At 44.1% G+C, this 20691-nt stretch overlaps 2 protein-coding genes across 8 annotated transcripts in view; one reads left to right on the top strand and one right to left on the bottom strand.

The window, feature by feature from the left end:
- Positions 1-1471: 1471 nt before the first annotated feature.
- On the top strand, positions 1472-20333 carry DLST (dihydrolipoamide S-succinyltransferase). Its single transcript, XM_036913176.2, has 15 exons — positions 1472-2237; positions 2823-2856; positions 5501-5549; positions 7963-8018; positions 8165-8239; positions 8466-8521; positions 9048-9159; positions 10658-10810; positions 11174-11250; positions 12114-12211; positions 15296-15426; positions 16828-16901; positions 17220-17303; positions 17711-17878; positions 18767-20333. Exons 1-15 carry the CDS (start codon positions 1986-1988, stop codon positions 18899-18901), a joined length of 1554 nt encoding a protein of 517 aa, XP_036769071.2. The 5' UTR covers positions 1472-1985; the 3' UTR covers positions 18902-20333.
- The window catches only part of RPS6KL1 (ribosomal protein S6 kinase like 1), a 19174-nt gene continuing 15769 nt past the window's right edge, over positions 17287-20691 (bottom strand). For 3 of the 7 annotated variants that reach the window (XM_036913168.2, XM_057488321.1, XM_057488320.1), the window contains one exon: positions 17287-17523. The gene's annotated coding sequence lies outside the window, so the exon portion shown is untranslated. The remainder of the gene's footprint in view (positions 17524-20691) is intronic. The other 4 variants (XM_057488322.1, XM_057488324.1, XM_057488319.1 and 1 more) reach the window with 3 other exon arrangements.

The following is a 20691-nucleotide window of genomic DNA, read 5'->3' as shown; positions in this document are numbered from 1 at the left end:
ATGAATCTCAAGGAAATCAATTTCAACCTTTATTCTCTGAGAGGGACTTTGCATGCTACCATGCATGTATGCATACCTATGTGTGTGATGTCTAAGATTGTAACATCTAAGATTAACCTGGTGATCACTAAAACTCCAGAAGAAATCCTTTGCCACATCATCCAGGCCTGAGCTTCTAAATTTTAGATTAAGAATCCCCAAAATTAATTATTTAAAACTAAAAAACTTAAGTAGCTATCTAAGGAATATCAACAGCAAGCAACCCCTGCAAGGGATTATCATAACTCTTGGTTACTGTTCTTGGACTCTGGCTGCATCAGGCAGTGTTGTGAGCATGGAGTATTTACTAGTCATTCTGCTAAGGGAATTCAGGAAAACAGAGTCATCTTTCCCCTGGCTGCTCTGCCTAGTAGGAGACAGATAGGTAACCTGAACATCACAATGTAATGTAGAGATACAGACGCAATGCTTTGAAAGCATGGAAATGGTTTCTGTTAATTCTGCCAGAGGGGATTGAAAGGGATTCAAAAGAGACTTAGAGGATGATCAGGAGTCCCTAGGCAAACAGAATTTGGGAACAGCCCACACAGAGATGTGAAGGAATGCACACTGGGGCAGTAGAGTGGCAGCACTAAAGCTCAACACCTGTGAGAATGTGGGAGGGGTGGCGGGCGATTACAACACAGCCAGAGGCTAGGTTGTCAGGCGCTCTGTCAAATTGAGGAGTTTGGACTTTATCTTACCAACACGGAAAAGCAATTGAAAGACTGCAAAGGAGAGAGTGACAGGACTCTATTGCATTTCAAAAGGATCCTTGACACAGGTGTGGAGGACAGTTTAGAGAAAGTGAGAATGGAGGCCCAAATTCCTTTAGACAGTTTTAAAAATAATCCAGGTGAAGGATGCTGATAATTTGATTGGGGCAGCAGCAGGGCAAGAATGTTTTTTTCCGTTTCTAGTTAGGGCTTCTGCCCAACCCCCTGGAATTCCAGTGGAGGTGCTTTCAGAGTTGGGGTGAGTGAAGGTACCATAAAGGTCCTAAGGACCAGGCAAGATGACTCAGCTAAAGAATCTGTCATGAGCAGGCACCAAGTAGTTTATTCAATCATTCATTCATTCTTAATTCCACCAAAGCTTGTATATGATTTAAAAAAAAAAACCTTTTCTCTTAAGAAGGTGAGCTGTTAAGGTGAATACCCAGGGGCCTGGTGATTTAAAAGGAGGAGAAACTACAGAGAGGAAGGAGGTGCTGTGTGCTTTCTTTTTGAAGGTAGCTGGCGGAATAGTATGCCCAAAGCTGAGATATTTTCAAAGGCCCACGAGTATTTATTGCACACCTAATCTATGCCAATCTCTATTCTAAGTGCTGGGAATACAGCAGTGAACAAGACAGACAAGGTCTTTACTCTCATGGAGTTTATATTCTACGGGTAGAGTGACAGATGAACGGCCTCCAAAATGCTCTGGATGTATGGGAAATTATTAGCTTGTCTGCAAAGTGTTTGCGTAGGGACTGGGAAGATCAGAAGTTAGTTGCAGAAGTAATGGTACTCGGTGACTCTCTGCGGCTTGGTAAAGGGGCAAAGGGTGTCCTTTCGAGGTTCTTTGGGGCTGTTTCTTTATTCCGGGGTTAGGAGGACAGGGAAGCAACTATTGCTTTTTTAAAATATTTGAGGAACCTGAGGCTCGGAGGCAATTTCACCCGCCCAAGGATACAAGTGTGAGATCAGGGAGACTTGTCTGCCAAGACCCGAGTTCAAAGCCCGTGCCCGCCTCCCTTTTTTTTCCAGTAGTACAGAGGCGGGATGGCGCGATGCCCTAGGGTCCAGGAGAGAAGGGCGCCAAGCTCAGAGCCAGATCTGCTGACTGGCCTGGGAGAGACGGACCCTGGGAGCGACCAGGTCGCCGGCGAGTCGTAGGCATCTTTAGAAGGACTGGCCTAGGCCAGAACGCAACGCGGCGGGCTCCGAGCGCCCCCGACCTCTATGGGTTCACAGGCGGGTAGGGGATGCTCCGCGCTGCCCGCCAGGTTCCCCTGCCCGCCAGTGGTTGGCTCCGAACACCCCTCCTTGGTGCGGAGGATGCGGAATTCCGCCCCACTTCCGGTTGTTGCCGGGCCCTACATCCGGTGTCCGCCCGCCCTCGGCTGCGCTGCCGCTGCCGCCGCCGTCGCGATGCTATCCCGGTCCCGCTGCGTGTCCCGGGCGTTCAGCCGTTCGCTCTTCGCTTTCCATAAGGTATGGTCCGGCTGGGCCGGGGTCCCGAAGGGTAAGAAACCGGCCGGCGGGCAGCCGGGCAGCCTGGGGGCAGGAGCGCGACGCAGTGGCCAAGCCGAGCACCAAGGACACCGGGACGCGGAGGCCTCCGCGGGCTGGGCGGCCCAGGGCCGTCGTTGCCTTTAGCTGTCTTGCGAAGCCCTTCCCGCGGTTCCTCGCCTTCCCGCGGCAGCCGGGCACCATCCCCTGCTCCACCCCGTCCTCCGCGCCGCGGCCCAGGAGCCGCCCAGAGCTGCGCCCGCCCCGACACGAGACTCAAAGAGTTGGGGAGGAGGCGCCGCGGAGTCCCCGATGGGATCCGGGGGCCCGTTCCCTCTCTCCTGTTTAGAGCAGTGGGTATCAGTCCCGTTGGCAAGTTGAGCTAGTTTGGCAGGCCCAGTGTGCTGACTGGGACTGAAAGCCCTAGCTGTTGCATTTACCATTTGGAGTCACGAGATTCACTTGTCAGCAGCACCTGGACAGCTTTCAGTCTGTACTTAAAAGAAAAAGCAGTTTCTTCCCTCCTTTCATTTTGGGTGACGTCGATAATGTCTTCTTTCTCAACAGGGGAACTGCCCTCTAGGGAGACGTTCCCTGCCTGGTAAGTTCTGTCCTTGCCGTCGCCTCAACTGCTCCCCTCCAGGGCAGAGCAGTATATGAGGAATCGGGGTGCATATGTGCCTCCGCATAATGTTCAGATAGGAATGAAACCAAATGCTATTTAACAATAACATCGATCATGTATTAATTTAGCACATAGTTACTGAATTTCAACTGTGTGTCAGGTATTGTGCTAGGCACTCAGTAGGGATATAGCATTTAACAGTTCGTGCCCTCCTGGAGGTTACAGTCTAATGGGAAAGACAGTGTAAATTTCTGAGCTAATGAATGAATTTTAGTAAAGTGCTGAGAAGGAAACTAATGAAGGTACACAGACAAGGCCCCTTTAGTAGGTGACATTAAAGCTATGACCTGGAGGATGTGACAGAGGCCAGCCCAGTGAAGATCAGAAGAAGGAAAGGGAATAGCATATACGAAATCTCTGATGAAATAAAGAGCTAGCAGTGTTTTGGAACTAGAAAAAAACTTGGCCCGAGCATTTTGGTGAAGGGAGAGAGTGGCATGAGACAGACTTAGTGTAGAGATTATTGCAAAGAATTTAGATTTTATTATATGCCTGGCATAAATATTTGTTGAATGAGTCGATCTTAATTGTGGACTTTCTGTGTGCCATCCATTGTTCTCAGTGCTTTCTGTGCATTTTTCAGTAAGTCACCAAGAAACAGGTATTCTGTTTTACAAATGTATAACCCAAGGCTAAGGGAGGTTAAGTGCCTTGACCAAGGTCACTCAGCCAACTATTGGTTAAGTCAGGTCTACATGATGCCTCAACCTGAACTCTTAGCCCACCATGTTATCATTTATTCAGGCACTCAACAGATTATTAATTGAGTTCTTACTACATGCCAGACACTGTGGTAGGTACAGGGATACAGATGGTCTCTACCCTCGAGGATCTTATGGGCTAGCTGGAGAGACAGCAAATACACATTTATGCACACATAAGGATATGATTACATTGTGATGATTGTGAAAAGGAAGTGCGGGTTGTAATGAGAGTGTGGCATGATGTAGCCCAGCTCAGGGTGATCAAGAGTGTGGTGGGAATGTCAGTAAAGGCTTCCCTGAAGAAGTGACATTTAAGCCAAGTCTTGAAGAATATGTGGGAGTTGGCTAAGGAAACAGCATTCCAGCCAAAGGGAATTGCTTGTGAAAAAGTTTTCAAGCAGAAAGGGACTTAACCAGTGATAGGAAAGGAAAGGAAAGCCTTTTTGGCTGGAAAGATAGGGAGGGCTGGACAGTACAGGAAAGTGTAAAGATTTTGGACTTTATCCTGAAAGTCATGGGAACTTAGGCACCTAGCACAGTGTTAGCTCATAGGGACTCTCATTAATACTGTTTCTAGGAATAAATATTCTTTTATTCTTTTTTTTACTAAAAAATATCAGTAGACATTTTCTCCATTTGTAGACTGGCAAGACAATGGGAAGAACCATGTACTTGGGGTTGGCATCATGGTTCAGGGCTTCACCTTGGGCTAGTCACTAACCTCTAGAAGTCCTACTTAGATATGAAATGGGAGTAATGGCAGGTGGTTGTTCAACTTCAGGGAGTTGTGAGACATGAAAATCAAAATGAGGTCATCGTGTGAAAACTTTTTATAAACCCTGAAGCACTATACAAATGAAACTTGCTGTAGGATGAACTCTAATTGGACTCAGGGTTCCAAGAATCAGGATGGGCTGCTGGCTGTTTTAAGTGAAAGACATGCTGTATGTGGGGATTGATACTGCAGAGTCATTAGCTGCTGGTCGTAGAGATGAATGACGTTGAATCTCTGGGGATTTTCTCAAGAAGGTGGGCACTAGAGAGAGTGCTCTCCAATTTGGTGTCTCCTGAATGGTTCAGAAAGTTATTAATAGACTAGAAAAAAAATAGATTAAAAAAATGTCAGGTGAGGCAGCTATAGTAATTAGTTGTCAGTTGGGGAAATGCGGTTTATCTTTGAGAACAGTTGGGAGGACAGAAAACGGCTCCCACCTTATGGAGTGTGACCAAAGTTGAAGACCTCAGGAAAAGCCTGGGAAGAAAAAGTGAAAGGAGAGAATGATTTGCTCAGTCCTGGGGCACCCTGGAGACCCTGGGTTGGTTGAAAGTAGCGCAGTCTTTGCTACTAGAGTCCAGGCAGTAAGACTTCCAGGTCAGTGCATTTTAAGTAACCAGGCAAACAGAAACTAGACCAAACATTCCCTCTGCTTCTTGGATGAGGCTCTGCAAAATGACAGGATAAGCCATCACATGTCTTTCTCAGGTTTCAGTTGTATCTGAAGACTTGGGGCATAGAGACATTTAATTATGGAAACATACAGGGATGTTGAAAGTTTATGAATTTTAAGGTAAATAAGATTATAAAACTACTTCAAGCTATGCCCTTAGAATTCTCCCCTTTCCTCCCTTAACACATACCCACTTTCAACCACACATAACCTGCTATTCTCTCCCATCACAGTTACTTTGGTGGGAAAGTTTGAGAAGCAGTACTCTGTGTGATATGGATTATATTGTTGCCTGCAGTTGATCCTTCTATCTGAGAGTTAGGGGGTGAACAGACTTCTTTTCCATTCCCAGCAGGTATTCTGTGTAAGATAGGAGTTGTTGGTTAAGAGTTGTTTTATTTCTTGCAGGGGTCTCCTTATGTCAGGGACCAGGTTACCCTGACAACAGGAAGATTGTGTAAGTATCACTGGGGAGCACAGATATGTGGTGATGGGGTATTTAAGATACCAGTTCTAAATCTGACCATCTGCTTCCTTCACTGCTCTAGGCCTAGAAATTGAGGTGGTTATGTTGAGTCCCTAGACCTAACCTTGATGTTAATTTATGACACATGATGTATCTTGAGCTTTAGCCCCTGGCCAGCCAGGAGTGTGCCTGTCCTCAGGTATTCAGATTATAACAAAAGTGAAGTTGGAACTCTCTTTTTATGGGAATACGTATAGGTGGGTGCTCCTAAATATTCTGGTTGGATACAAGTGCAGCTGAAGGGCTGGAAGTTACATTAACTGTGGTGATTGAGAGCATCCTCTTGGTAGTATAGTTACTCTTTTTAGAAACAGTAAAAGCAAAAGACTAGTTGGTTGAGTCCTGGGACTTTGACTAGTTTGGAGGGAATGTGGTATTGCATCATGCAAAGTTTGGAGAAAGGCCACCCATGTGTGTTTCATATTAACTTCTGCTTGTGAATTTTGCTTAATGCTATTTTGCATTCTAAGTATTTTCAGGGTGGTAAGAGGATGCTTTCTAGTTACCTGTGAAACAGCGATCAAGCTACTTTCTACAAGAAGAATCCTCAAAGGGTCAACAAAAAGTTAGCTCTTTTTTCACTGTCCATCACAATGGGTTTTTTTTTTTAATTGAGAAAAAGGGTGCACTCTATACTGCATTTGATACTAAAAGTATGAATTTCTGTATTATTTTTGGATGGCTGTTTGGCATTCATAAATTTTTGAATGTGTGTAACTTTTGAGGTACTAATCCCGGTATACCAGATTTCTCTCAAAATGAACAAATAATAGGAGATTGGTTAAGCTATGCCCTGTAAATAGTATGAGAAGTGGGGAAAAGCAGGTTATAAAATGATTCCATTTTTTACTCTGCAGTATGATCTCATTTTAAATGTTCTTTTTGCTGTTCCAAAATTCTACAATGAACATCTAACTTTTGTAATAAAAAAATGATTTAGAAAGCTTCAAAAATGTGCTGCTCATCTGCAATTTAAATGAAAGTCAGAGCAACCATATATCTCTGTGCAATAAATACAACTACAATAAGTACAGTAAAAATAAGTTCTTGAAAATAATATAATTTTTAAAAAACCCTAAACTTTGAGGGGTGAGATCACGAATTAGATTAAGGTATCACCCTAATCTAGTAACTGTTTTTGTGTTGGCTTTTTTCTGTGACTAAGGTACCCTCTTTACTTAAAAAATCTTTTATTATAAAACTTTTTTTATGGTTTTATGGTTTTTTTTTTAATAGGTTATACATTTACATGATTCAAAAGTAAAAAGATTATTCGTGAAAAGACTCTATCCTTATTCTCCATTGCCACCAAGTTCCTCTTCCCAGAGAGAGCAGGTGCCCCAGGTTCCTGGCTCTCCTTGCACAGCATTCTGTGTATTTGCACTTAACCCATTAGTCCTTGTCCAAGATCAGGTACTCATACATGCTTAAAAACTATACAGAACACCTGCTTTCCTGTATTTTGTTATAACATACATTTTTTTCCCTTGGTTCTACATAGACCTTATAGTTATTTTGACATTATAAAAGCAAAAATATCAAAAAACAACTGGTCTGTTTTATTTTTCTATTATAAAGGTGCTTCTTGTAGAATATTCTGACAGTCCTGAAGTGTAGACAGTGAAAGTCCCCACCAGTCCAAATCACTCTCAGTATGTGTACATACATAATGAATAACCATGTTGTATACATGTGCATCTCCCCAGGTAACCACTGTTAATGGTTTTGTGCATACAAGGTGATACCATTCTCCAGTTTGCATTATTTAAAGTTAGTGCCATATCAGAGAATACCTCAGTCTTCTGAAGTTCCCCTTGAGTTAGTCCCAAATGGACTGATGTGCTGCCTCCTAGCAAGAGAATGGAGTAGGATATGCCGTATGAGTAATTGGGGGATTTTGTTTTGTTTTTCACACAACACCTTGTTTACTAGTTAACTGTCTCATCTTGCTGCCTTATCTAAATCTGTTACCTTGGGGACAGAAATTCCATTGTACTTGGCACAGTGGCACTTACCTTGAGGGCACACAATTTGTCTGACTTAGATTTAGATAAGGGAAAAAGTCAGGAAGCTAAATCCTTTTGGTGGGTATACAAAGGCCCCAGATACTTATCTTTTTTCTTCCCAGAACAAAATGCAAGTCTCTGTTCTGTGAGAGCTGGCATTTCACTGCAGCACAAGGTCTGGACTCAACCAAAAACTCCCTACTTAAGGCACCCAAGTCATCCAGCCTCCCTGTGCCCCATCTCTGATTTAAAGGGAAGGTGACCCATGGTAGCTTATCTAGACTGTAGTGTGAGTGGTTCACCTGCTAAAGTACTTTACACCTATGTTTCTTTTGTAGCATTAACAGCTGTAGTGTGTTCAACGTTCGCTTCTTCAGAACTACAGCTCTGTGTAGTAAGTATTCTTCATCTTCAGTTCTCTGCCTTCCTGGGAATGGAGTTTTAATGGGAAGAGCAACAATTGACTGGGTTTAATTAAAGAAAAAATTTTAAAGGAAAAATAAGGGCTATGTATGGTTTTCTTTTTTGTTTTTTTCCTAGAGGATGATGTGATCACAGTAAAAACCCCAGCATTTGCAGAGTCTGTTACAGAGGGGGATGTCAGGTGGGAGAAAGGTGAGATTTAGTGCTCTTTCATTGCTTAAGTACTTTCTAAAAGTGTCTCCCTATTTCCCCCACCCCTCCCGTGGTAATCAGTGGACCCTGTGGCTCCACCCTTTTCTTTACATGCAGTGTGCTTTCTCCTGGCCTTATAGGAAAGGAGTCTTGCAAGACACTTGTCAAAAGGGATTGTGTAGCTCCTAGAGGCTCTCCTACTAACAGGTAGCCTTTGTCTTTTTAGCTGTTGGAGACACAGTTGCAGAAGATGAAGTAATTTGTGAGATTGAAACTGACAAGGTAGGCTTGTCCTATAGTAGGACCACTTTTCTTGGTCTCCTCTTTAACCTAAAAGAAAGAAACAAGAACTTAACTGTGTTTAAAGATATTTTTAACTGTCTAACTTCTGTTGTCAAAGTGTTGAAATAGTCCATTAAAAAGAAAAAGCTTTAAAAGGTTTAAAAGCTTTAAAATTTAAATTAATTTTAGATTGTTCTAGGTGTATGTACTATGTACTTTAGTAGCTTTAGTTTTATAGCTTTTTTCCTGTATGTGAATGAGCTATTGCCATTTGTTTTTCATATATCACTTGGAAACACATTAAATGAAAATTGCCTTAACGTTTCTGAGAAAGGCTAAAGGGTAAATCTTCACAAGAGCATTGATTTGTCTTACTCTTACCTTGAAAGTGTGGCCTTGGTGTTTCTGTATGTAGTGTCTTTTATATTTGTGTTGAAAATCTTGTGATTCATATTCAATATTCAGTACAATTAATTTTCTAATGCTGAGTAAAAATTTGGACTCTCCATCTGTCTTCCTTTTCCAGACATCTGTGCAGGTTCCATCACCAGCAAATGGCGTGATTGAAGCTCTTCTGGTACCTGATGGGGGAAAAGTAGAAGGAGGCACTCCTCTTTTCACACTCAGGAAAACTGGCGGTAAAGAAGTTCTCCTGGTTGTCAAGGTCGCCAGTGTTCCCCGCTGGAACTGGGGCTGAGCATAATATACTAATTCCTTGATACCTAAAGACTGTTTGGCCTTCCAGTTGCCCTCAGTTGAGGGAATAAGACGGGTGATATTTATATAGTCTGAACTTTAAATATCAAGTTCTAGAAGAGGGTGTTAAAAAGAAAAAACCTCATGGTACCCTGTTCTTTCCATGTATGTTCCTTATGCTGGACCTTTTCTTAAAGATGTAATAGAAATGAAGAAGATTCCTAAGAGTGACTTTTTTTCCTTTTCCCCAGCCCTGGCATCAGGGTTACATGGGGGCTTTAAAAATAGTACAAATGCCTAGACTCTGTGCTCCAGGGAATCTGATACATTAAATCTGAGGTTATCAGATCTTGGTTGTCTGTCATTGTTTTTGTTGTTACTGTTTTTTTTAATGCTCTCCAAGTTATTCTCGGCCAGGACTGAGAGCCACTGTTCTAAAGTGAAAAGCAGCAATATTTCATGGTGTCTGTTATGGAGGATTCAGTGTGGTTTTTTCACATCTGTTCTCTAGTAACATTGTAGAGGGTTGGTATTGCTCTTGGGAAGACATGAGAAACGAAAGAATTTGTAGTGGATCTTACAGTCAATATTAGAGATTAGAAAATAAAATATTTTCTGATTCTTAAATGCTCTAACTACTGAAGTCTGTTTCTCACTGTTAAAACACTTAATCAGGGAGATGGTAGATTACATCATTGAGATTGATCAAGTCAAGACCAGAAGCCCAGAGTGGGAAAATGTGCAGTAGAAGGCTAGGGAATAAGATTGACTCTTCCTGTTGAAGAATTCCGTCTTCTGATCATTCATTCATTCCTTAAGAGTATTCTAAATTAAATATAAAACCAGACTTGATGTCCAGATGGATAAAATCTAAGTGAACATCTAAAGTTGTGAGTTTATTACTTGACCACCTCATTGGTTTATGAGAGTCATCCTGGATGAAATGCTTTGAACTTCTGAATGAGCCCTTGATTATTTAAACTTTCATTTTTTAATAGTTCTGAGTGTTCTTCCACATGTAATGTTTAAATAGAAGATGAGACTAGCAATGTTACCATAACTAGAAATGTTAATTTTGTGTATGTGTTGTAACATCTTACATTGCCTGGATTTTTTTGCTTGAAAGGTTGTATTTCTATGGGCGTAGGTGCCTGGAAAGTATTTGCTGAATTTGATCAGTAGATATTTGTGAAATCAGGAAGGCAGCTGAGTTAAGTCAGTTACCTAGTGTAGGACACGTAGAAGCCCTGGGGAATAGAAGAGTAGTGCTGTGTATCATTGTGTGTGTCTTGTGGTGCCTTGCATATGGAGCAGATACCCAGTACGTATCTGTTCATTGATTGGAGTTAGAGTTTTAGCTGCTAGATTCTGTAGTGTCAGCAGTTTGTTCACTTTCCCTTCCAGGCAGTGACAACGGCATCTATATTTCTTATTTTCCAGCTGCTCCTGCGAAGGCCAAGCTGGCTGAAGCTCCTGCTGCTGCAGTCCCTAAAGCAGAGCCTACAACAAGAGCAGCTCCTCCCCCTGCAGCATCCATACCCACTCAGATGCCACCAGTGCCCTCACCCACACAGCCTCCTGTTAGCAAACCAGGTGAGCCTCCCTCTCCCGTGCGTATGTAGCTGGGAGAAGAACATCTCATCTAATGTCATGTTCCCTCACAGAGCAAAGTCGGAGGCTTCTTGTGACTGAACAGGCTCCACTGGCTGCTCTGTAGAAAGAACTCTAGACTTTGTATCAGAGGACCTGGTTTGCATCCCAGTTTTCTGTTTACAGCTTCATGACTTTAGGCTAGTTACTTAACTTCTCTGAGCAGATTGTTCATTTGTGACATGGGAATGGCCTTAGTATACCTCACATATCTTGATTAAGTGGCCCAGCAGGATGAAAGCACTGGCATGTACTCTGAATGCATCTCTGTTTCCTGATGCAGCTGCACCCTCTCTCGGTTTTCAGTGTCTATGGTGAAACCCAGTGCCGCCCCTCCAGTAGCTGAGCCAGGAGCTGGCAAAGGACTGCGTTCAGAGCATCGGGTAAGCCTCTGAGGACCACTTCCAGGAAAGAGTTAGAAGGGGCAGTGTTGAGATTAGTGGACAGTTAGTATGGTGGTGCTGCCTTGTGATGGCTGGCAGCTCATCCCCTTAGCCTTGACAAGAACAGTGAGTTTAGGAAGTGACTTGTTCCTGGTCACATAACTCTCAAATGTTAGGATGAGAGCTTGCGGTCTTCTGAACACCTGCCCAGTGGTTTTTCCCACTATGTCATACTACCACTGAGATGCCGTGGGTGAGGAAAATACCTGCCGGGGACTGTTGTTTAGTCACATGCCCGTCCTTGCCACATTAACACACATGTCAGAGAGGTGGTTTAGTGAGCTCCTGTTCCTAAACTTCTGGGATACTTAGCTGAGGGTGAGGTAGTAGCATAGCTGTCAGGCAGACATGAAACCTCGATGAAGTATGGTCAAGAGTATGGGTTCCTTTGCAGAGTGCCTCCTAAAAATACTGTAGCCTCAAAAGTTTGTTGCCTGTGAGTTTCCATTCCACAAGTAGCTATTCTCATACAAATCTTTATCATCAGAAATCACCCTCTCTATAATACTTCTTGCCTGTCTAGCCCTATTTCATAAATTGGCTTTGGTTTTTAAGTCAAACCATTTCCTGGGCCTCCATTCTTGGTCACACTTCAGGCGCATCTGAATGGGTAGGTCTTGTCTGTTTCCTCATTCTTGCTTAGAGGAGCAAGACCAGGAAAGAGGAAGTCTGGAGCTCTTGTACACAGATACTGTAGCCCTTGACCATCCAGTCCTGGAAAGCTGAGTGCTCCCTTGGACTAAGTGGGGAGTGCTTGATCCAAAGAGACCAGATTGTAGTACTTGTCCCACTTTGACTTTCAGGAGAAAATGAACAGGATGCGGCAGCGTATTGCTCAGCGTTTGAAGGAGGCCCAGAATACATGTGCAATGCTGACTACTTTCAATGAGATTGACATGAGGTGAGCACTCTAGTCCTCTTGCTCTGCAGGCCCTATTCTGGGAGAACAGTTGGACTTGGACCAGTCCCTACCTAGGGCTGATTCTGAAACCAACAGCAGAGAAGAGTTATTACTTTGCACTGCTTGTTGACTTACACAGAATGACCCATTGGTTTCATTTTCGAATTGATTGCTGATACTATGCCTTCCTCCCCTGTGACTTAAAAACTTAGCCTTTTAGACTCATACCTGAATCTTGTGACATCTGATAAATGAGGCTGGTTATAGTATTAAACTCTCGGGTCTGCTCCTTGGGATAGAGATCACTTGGTAGTGTGCCCAGAGCCAGGGCCCTGCACCCTGCTTTTTTCTCATGGTCACTGCTCCTTATGTGTGTTCCTACATGGCTCAGAACTGGGTGGGTGAAAAGGCACATGCTTGTTGTATTTTGTATTTTTCACATTTCCCAGCTTTGATACTGAAAGTTGTGCTTTTTAAATAAACCTTAGAATATTTACTAAAGGGGCTAATTCAGTATACCCATTTCTATTTTTATAGTGAGCTAATTGTTGACTCACCTGTTTTCATCCAGATTTTGACATGTGTGAGTATCAGCACTAGGGAAGAGGCTGTAGTTAACATTTTTTTGAGCACTTACCTGTGTACAAGATACTACACTGTATTTGAGGGAGATACAAAGAGGAGTGGAAAGAACCCCTCCCGTTCTGGAGCTTCCAGGCTTGAATTAAACCAAAGTAAAATCTACAAAAGTAAGTATCAGAAGGGTACCAAGAGCATGAAGTGGATAAGAGAATGAGATCATTTGTTTTTGAGGAGAAGGTAGACATATGGAGGGTAGGGTCAGGGAAGTGCTTCCTGTAGAAAAGAGATTTTTAATAGACAAAGAGCAACTAGCATTTTGACACAGTACTGTGGAGAATGGTTATTTCAGACAATGTTAGCAATATGGATCTGACACATACAGGAAAGTACAAGACACATTTGAGAAATATCTGCGGTGAGGAATATGCATAGAAAATAGTAAGGGGAGTTGGATCCATATTTGAGAATGTTCTGAATGCCAGGGGTAAGTTTGTATTTAATTCAGGGAGTAAGTCATTAAGTCTAAAGGCTGTCACATTTCTTCTTTTTGTCCTAAGCGTTTACTCTGTTAACCCACTTTTCATTAGGGAATCTGTTTTCCTTTGGAAGGGGTCTGAAGAGTATAGAGAAAGGAGCACTTTATTGAAGGTATGCTGTGACCCTGTTGGCAGAGGAGGGCTCTGTGGCGTCTCGCTAGATATCATCCATTCCATTGTGAAGCTTCCTGAAAAGACTGGATGTCGTTCAAGCCAAAGACTCCTCTTCTATCCATAGGACGTAGGAAAGGACCTTGACTAATGAGCCAGAAAGGCTGCAGCTTATGTTTCAGTGCATTAGGACCAAATTGTACTCAAATTGAATTGGACTTTGAAATTCTACCCAATTCCTTAAGACAAAACATGTAAATATTTGTGGCCTCAGAAGATGCACTTGGCCCAACAGCTTTGATTGGAAGGGAAGTATAATAGCTGGATCTCCTTTCAGGAGCTAATCGAGGTGTCACTTAATGATGGCCTTGGGTCTCACTGCAGTCAGTAATCTGGTTTAGATTGAGTGCCCTTTGGGTCTTGTGCTAATCAGCTAACCCATAAGGGGCCCTTCTGAGACTCTCTCTTCTCCCCTGTTGTCCCAGCCTCTGCCTCCAAGGGCAGAGCTCTGAAATAGAAACTACTTAATGACCAGACAATAGCATTTTGGGCAGGTTTGAGAGCAGAGATGTTTATCACATCCTTTTCCCTCTTCTGCAGCTCTTGTGTCTTGGGAACCAATAATTTCTTTAGGGTAGTAATCCTAGCACTAAATAAGGTTAGACTCAGGAAAACAAACATTTAAACCCAATCATTTCCCCTAGGAGAACTTCCTTTTTCAGAAGCAAAGGTCTGAAGGCGGGAAGGGGGTGGCCGTGTTAAAGTTATGCCATCTTATCTTTTGTGCTAATGTCAAATTAGACCATTATAGGGAGAAAGGAAAAACTGAGCTTTTGGCCTGAGATAAAGTTAAATTCAATTTCCATCATAGAACAGTATTCTGATAAATACTGAGGTTTCTGCAAAAAATGGTGAGAAGCCATTTCCCACTAATTCTGCAGTATGTTTGGTATGTATATAGAAAAACCAGTCCTGAAGTAGCAAAGGCTTCTCAGAAGGCCCTGCTGCTCATACTTGAAAAGCTTAGGTCTACACTTGGCCACTTTTCTAAATAACAGGGATACCACATCCATTAAACTGACCTTAATTTAAGGACAAGAGCTGTGTCTTTATGATCATTCTGTCTTGGTGTCCAGCGCTGACCCTTACATGTGGTGGGTGTTAGCACCTGACTAACAAGGGGGTGGAACTGCCGGCTCTGGGGAGGTGACTGGATCAGCTGCCTTTCCTATGAGCCTGAAAGAACACTGGGTTATACACGGCCGTGTAGAGCTGCGACCACCTTTGCTTGCTCACATAGAACTCACACACAGGTGGAGTTTTGGGGTTTTGTGTGTTTATTTGTCTTCACTAATTAGGAGATAAAAGAATGTTGTCAGAAGGAAGTCCTAATCAGGTTAGGTGGGTTTTTTTAGAAATAAACCTGACAAAAAATAAAAAGAATATTGTTTATTTTGTGGACTTTGTTTATGCTCAAAAACTTTTTTTTTCTTCAGGGAAGAGAGCTCATGATTTTAGTGTAACTGGAAATTACTTTCTCATCTAGGGCAAAGATGTTGGTGTGCTGTGTGATCTCTTGTTCATTATCTGTCACTGAAATCTGTGGCTTCTGGAACATAAAGGATCCCTGTAAAGGGCTCCACCTACCTTAAAGACAGAATAGACCTGATTCCTTTGTTACGCATTTTGTAAAGGAACAAAGCTATTTTGTTGACCTGTAGTGGACTATATCAAAACTTGAACTTAGGTAGATGGTCCAGAGTAAGGGAAAAAACCTTACCCAATTGTGTACATGGAGTTAGAAACCAACATGAAAGTCAGAATCAAGGCTTTGTTCTGTAATGTGTTTTTGCAGTAACATCCAGGAGATGAGGGCTCGGCACAAAGATGCATTTCTGAAGAAACATAACCTCAAACTAGGCTTCATGTCGGCATTTGTGAAGGCCTCAGCCTTTGCTTTACAGGAGCAGCCTGTTGTAAATGCAGGTGAGTTTGTGGTGGCCAGAATCACAGAGGTCTTGGGAGGTATGTGTATGAACACAGACCTGCTCCCACAGACAGAAAGACGAGGGTCAACAGACCAAGACTTTTTAAATTTCAGAAATAAATTTCAGAATAAAAAGAAAACACGAGTGTCTTCCCTAGTCATTTCTTGATTCACCTTCCTGAAATGGAATCTTGATTATTTTCTCTCCACTAGTTGGGCAGAACAGTTTCTTCTCCCAGTGCTCAGGTTGGCGGCTGCTCTGGCAGCAAGCATTTCTGAGCCAGCCTAGCTCTCTAGCTTCTCATGTCAGGGAGGAGGCTCCTGCTGTCCGGCACCCACTTTCCCATGGGCCTTGTTATGTTCGGACCTGACTTCTACACTTGGCACAGGCTCCAGGGTGACCTTTATTTCTGGTCAATGGGCCTCCTTGAGAGGCCATGGGCGTGGCCCCTCTTTCATGGGCTTGCTGCTCCTTTTCCTTACCTTTTACTCACCTACCTCATTGAAATGTTGACCCAACAAGCAGTTCTCTTTCCTTTTGAGACACTTCTCTGTTGCCGGGAAGATTAGAGAGGGGACAGTGACACTTTTGCGATCCTCAGCAGTGCCAGGGTCCCTAAAGATCTAGAAATAGAAGCCCTAGTCCCTTCCATTAAGTGGTGTGCTCTAGGTAGGTAGAAGACTGGTCTTGTTCTGCCCAAATGTGTACCTCTTTGTTTCTTCCATTCTTCTGCTTCCTGATTGACTCTCTCCATCCCTTTGCTCTGCCTGCAGCACATGTAGGGATTTTCAGAGTTCTCTTGGCCTCTTTTCCTGCGTGTCTTATCTAACAATACAACAAACTTAAACTTTCTGTGGAAAAGATTGCCAAGCATATATTTTCTCGTGAGCACCTGAGCTAAATTTCCAGCTGCTGTTTTGCTAGCTTGTGCTACAATATTAAAGCCAGACCACCTGCTTCTTCCTGAGTCTCCTAGAAAGAGGCTTCCCTCACCCCTTTATGAGCGTGGGCAGCAGGTGGGCAGTGCCCATTCCCCCTTGCTAATTTGTCCTTTTGGGAGCATTTTGTAAACCCGGTTGTTCTCTGCTGAGAGAGGGCTTGAGTAGTAGTTAACAAGAGCCTGGTGCATACCTGTCCTGGGTGAGCCAGGGTATTGAGCCCTTCTGAGGGCTGCCAAAGAAATGGATGCACTTGTGCTCAGGCTCAGTCAGGGCACTTAGGAGATGTCATGATGGGTTAGTACTGGGAGTAAAGGGATCTGCCGCTTGTAACTGGTTTTCATGTTCATTGCTCAGCCCACACTGTACCAAGCACTGGATTTTTACTCTGTTAGTGCAAATATTACCTCATTAGCTTAGGCCTGGGGAGTTGTGTGTAATGTGTGTTTCCTCTCTCACAGTGATTGACGATACAACCAAAGAGGTGGTGTATAGGGATTATATCGACATCAGCGTTGCGGTGGCCACCCCACGGGTATGTCAGGAGGAGGTGGGGAGCTCTGGTCTGGGATTCTCACCTTATCTGTGTGAAGAAGCAGACCCCTAGGAGAGATCACTTCTGTAATCACGTCTTTTTAGAAGGGAGCTATAAAAGAGTAACCATTTTTTTACTGCACCACATTTTTTTAATGTCAAGCCTAAAATATTCTAGACTCTGTTAATCACATTGAGTAATTAGGATGTTCTGGGGAGGAGAGACCATTGGCTTCAATCAAGGGAGTTGTTACTATAAGGGGTACTGGGGTATAAGGGGTATAATTTGCAACTGAAAACAGCTTTTCAATCTCATCAGGGACTGGTGGTTCCCGTCATCAGGAACGTGGAAGCTATGAATTTTGCAGATATTGAGCGAACCATCAATGAATTGGGAGAGAAGGTAAAGTGGAAAGCAGCGTGTATATCAGCTGCTGGGCAGGTCAGAGAGGAGAGACGGGGCAGGCAGGGCTCGCCGGTGAGGGGTGCTCAGGATGCTGGTGCTTCTCTCTGTTCTGGAGGAGAGCCCCTGAGAATCACGGTGGCCTACAGTGGCAGAAGCCTGGATACCTGGAGGTGCTTAGCATGCTCTCGTGACTGAAGATCTCATCAGATGAGACCTGCTGGGAAAAGAAAAGGTCCCGTCATGCCTTTCCCGTGGTGGAGCACTAGTTGTAGACATCTCAGCTGAACGACTTCCATGTTGAAGCTAGAGGTGGACTGCTAATCTCAAATAGGAACCTTCTGGACTTCCTTTAGGGGCAGAAAGCTGGGTTGAACTTATATTTCAATTATGAAATCTGTTTTTAGGCCCGAAAGAATGAACTTGCCATTGAAGATATGGATGGTGGTACTTTCACCATTAGCAACGGAGGTGTTTTTGGCTCACTCTTTGGAACACCCATTATCAACCCCCCTCAGTCTGCCATCCTGGGCATGCACGCCATCTTCGACAGGCCAGTGGCTGTGGGAGGCAAGGTAAGAGCCATCACTGCTAATGTCCTAGCAGCTAGTAAAATCTAACTAAATGCTAATTAGAAAAAATGTACTATAATTTCAGGCAGAAGTTCTCTCCCTCAGTTTCTAATTGCTAAGGCACGGAATTCTCCCATTGTGGTGTGTGGATCAGCATTCCCCAGGAACTTGTTAGAAATGCAAATTCTCGGGCCCCTGTTGAAGCAGAAACTGCAGGTGATTCGGATGCATATTAAAGTTTGAGGACCACTGAGCTGATAAGCCTTACTCCTTCATCTGGGACAGTCTACAAGTTTCATTCTTTAAGTGCTATAGGGAATGGGAATACAGTTGGAAACATGGTCCTTGCTCCTGGGAAACAGGACAACAATACAGAGCAGTCTACAAGCTGCCAAGTGCATGACAAGGCTTAGAGGTTCTCTGGGAGTTTAGGGAATGAAGTCAGAGGGTCCCCTTGAGTTGGTACTGGAAGATACGTTGGTAGGAAAACATTTTCTGGGACTGCTGTGTTTGGAACCTTTCTGGGGTCACTAACTCCTTTGTTAATACAAAAATCATAGATCTTGTCCCCTGTAAAGGCTCACATGCCCAATTTTTCATACAAATTCAGAGAATCTGTGGACCCCAGGATTTTTAAAAAACTTAAAAAAAAAATTGTAATGCTAAAGAAGAAACTTGCTGGCAGCCAGAACTGAAGGGGGAACTTTCCCTTTTGACAACAGATGAATAAAAGGGCAGAGTATGTTTTTAAAAAGCAGTTGTGAGGAGACTCCTATTAAGGATGGCTCTGGAGCAGGGAACTTTCCTCTGGGCTGTGCTTTCTCATCTGCCCCTTTCAGCAGGGATTTCTCTAACCTGCTGCAAACACCTGTCCACCTCTTCTCTCTGCAGGTGGAAGTGCGGCCCATGATGTTTGTGGCACTGACGTATGATCACCGACTGATCGATGGCAGAGAGGCTGTGACTTTTCTCCGCAAAATCAAGGCAGCGGTAGAGGATCCCAGAGTCCTCCTACTGGACCTTTAGAAGGAAGCCACACGCCCTACACATCCACCATGCAGGAACTGAAAACCAGTCCTCTCCCTGTCCCCTCATGGGTCCCGGGTTAGCCTGGTGACTGACAGGCACATGCTGTTGGCCTCAAGGAAGGAAGCCAGGGCACGATGTAACCAGCAGTCGCAGGTCTTTTCTTGGTGTTCCTGCCGGGCTCTCTCCCTCTCTGTACCGTTCTCTTACACTCAGAGCTATTATATCCTTAGGCTTGAGAGAGAGAGAGATCCTTAAGGGACGCGCATTAATATTCCTGCCTTTCTCCTATTAGCCCTCCGCAGAGATGATTAAGGTCCTCCCATGCCGGTGTACCATAGGGAACCACCGGGGACCATGTGATTATGCTTGTATCTTTTGGAAGCCTATTCTCCAGAGACATCTAGGAGGGTGCTGTGCCTCCTAAGCTCAGAGCAGCCACTGGGCACATTCTCACCAAGTCCCACCTGTGTGGAGGGATCGACCATAGGCCGCTAGGTGCTGCTTTGCTTCTTAAATGGCACCTTCATTCTCAGCTGTCAGTGACTTCAAGATGCCTCTTCTACCTCTTCCAGGAAGCACAGGCCAGAGATTGGGATAGGAGGGGTGGGCAGCGTTGGGGAGAGGGCAGATTCCCTTAGGTCCTATGTCTTGAACAGGACGGGGCAGAACCCAGGCCTGCCGTCATGCTCTGTCATAGCCTCACTCTGGGAAGACCCATTTTGGCACACTCCCAGCTGTGGTTCTGCCAACTTTTTCAGGCTTCTAGGAACCATTCCAGCACATTGTTCTCTTAGAGCAGATTCTGGCATCACAGCAATAGACTAGAGAGCATGGTCATAACCATGGGCTGGAGCCTGGTGGAAACTGGGGTGAGGGAGGCTTCCTGTGGACTGCCTCAGATTGACTTGAGCTTTTAAATTCCACTGGTATATGTGTGTGGGCTAAAGAGGCAGTTCTGTTCCTTCCTGTATTGTGGCCCTTAGGGAGTGGGGCCTTACCTCCTCTACAGAACACAGATCTCGGGGAGGATGAACTGGGGTGGAAACCAGCCCCAAAATGCTAGGACATTGGGGAAATGGTCACCGTCACCTCTGAGGTACTGCCCACTGGGTCTGGGCACGATCATTGGAATTCCTTGGAACTTGGTTCAATGCACATATGTTGTTGTGAAAGTTACCAGGCTTCATCACTTTGTATCCAACCACATCCAGGCCTGAGGCTGCTGACCCTTGACACCTGGAGCCATTTTAGTGTGCAATGCCCAATTGTATCCTGAGTGAAGAGGCAAGGCCTTGTGGGTAGGGTGGGGGGCAGGGATGGGAGCCAATAATGAGTGCCTGCAGCATCTATGTCTTCACTATTCAGAACTTAAAAATATTTAAAGAAACTGATTTTAAATGCAAATTAAAGGGCAAATGTTCTCAAATGGTTCCTGCTTCTGTGCCCCTTTGGTTACTGAGGTTGTACCATTCTCTAGCCTGTGGTTGGGATTGGCATTGAGAGCCACATAATGTCCTGTTGGTTACCTTGTGAGATTCCAGACTTTTGAAGTTAACCCTGTACTACTGTGAGAAGGTGGAACCCTGATCGGCTGTCAGCCAGGAAAGTGGCCCTGCTGCTTGTCAGTGAGCCCCTCAAGCCTGGCAAGCTGTACTCTTAAATAGAAATTGGTTCCCACCTTTGTGAAGCCCCTTCAGACATCAATAGGTGTTTGCATTTTTGTGGGGGTTTGTGTTATTTCTTGGATGTATTCGGAGGACAGGTGACACAATTTTGAATTTTAGATT

The sequence above is a fragment of the Manis pentadactyla genome, chromosome 11 (genome assembly GCF_030020395.1).
Source record: "Manis pentadactyla isolate mManPen7 chromosome 11, mManPen7.hap1, whole genome shotgun sequence".
Taxonomy (NCBI): domain Eukaryota; kingdom Metazoa; phylum Chordata; class Mammalia; order Pholidota; family Manidae; genus Manis; species Manis pentadactyla.
Note: the sequence above shows the minus strand (reverse complement) of the source record. Positions and strands in the feature narration are given on the sequence as shown.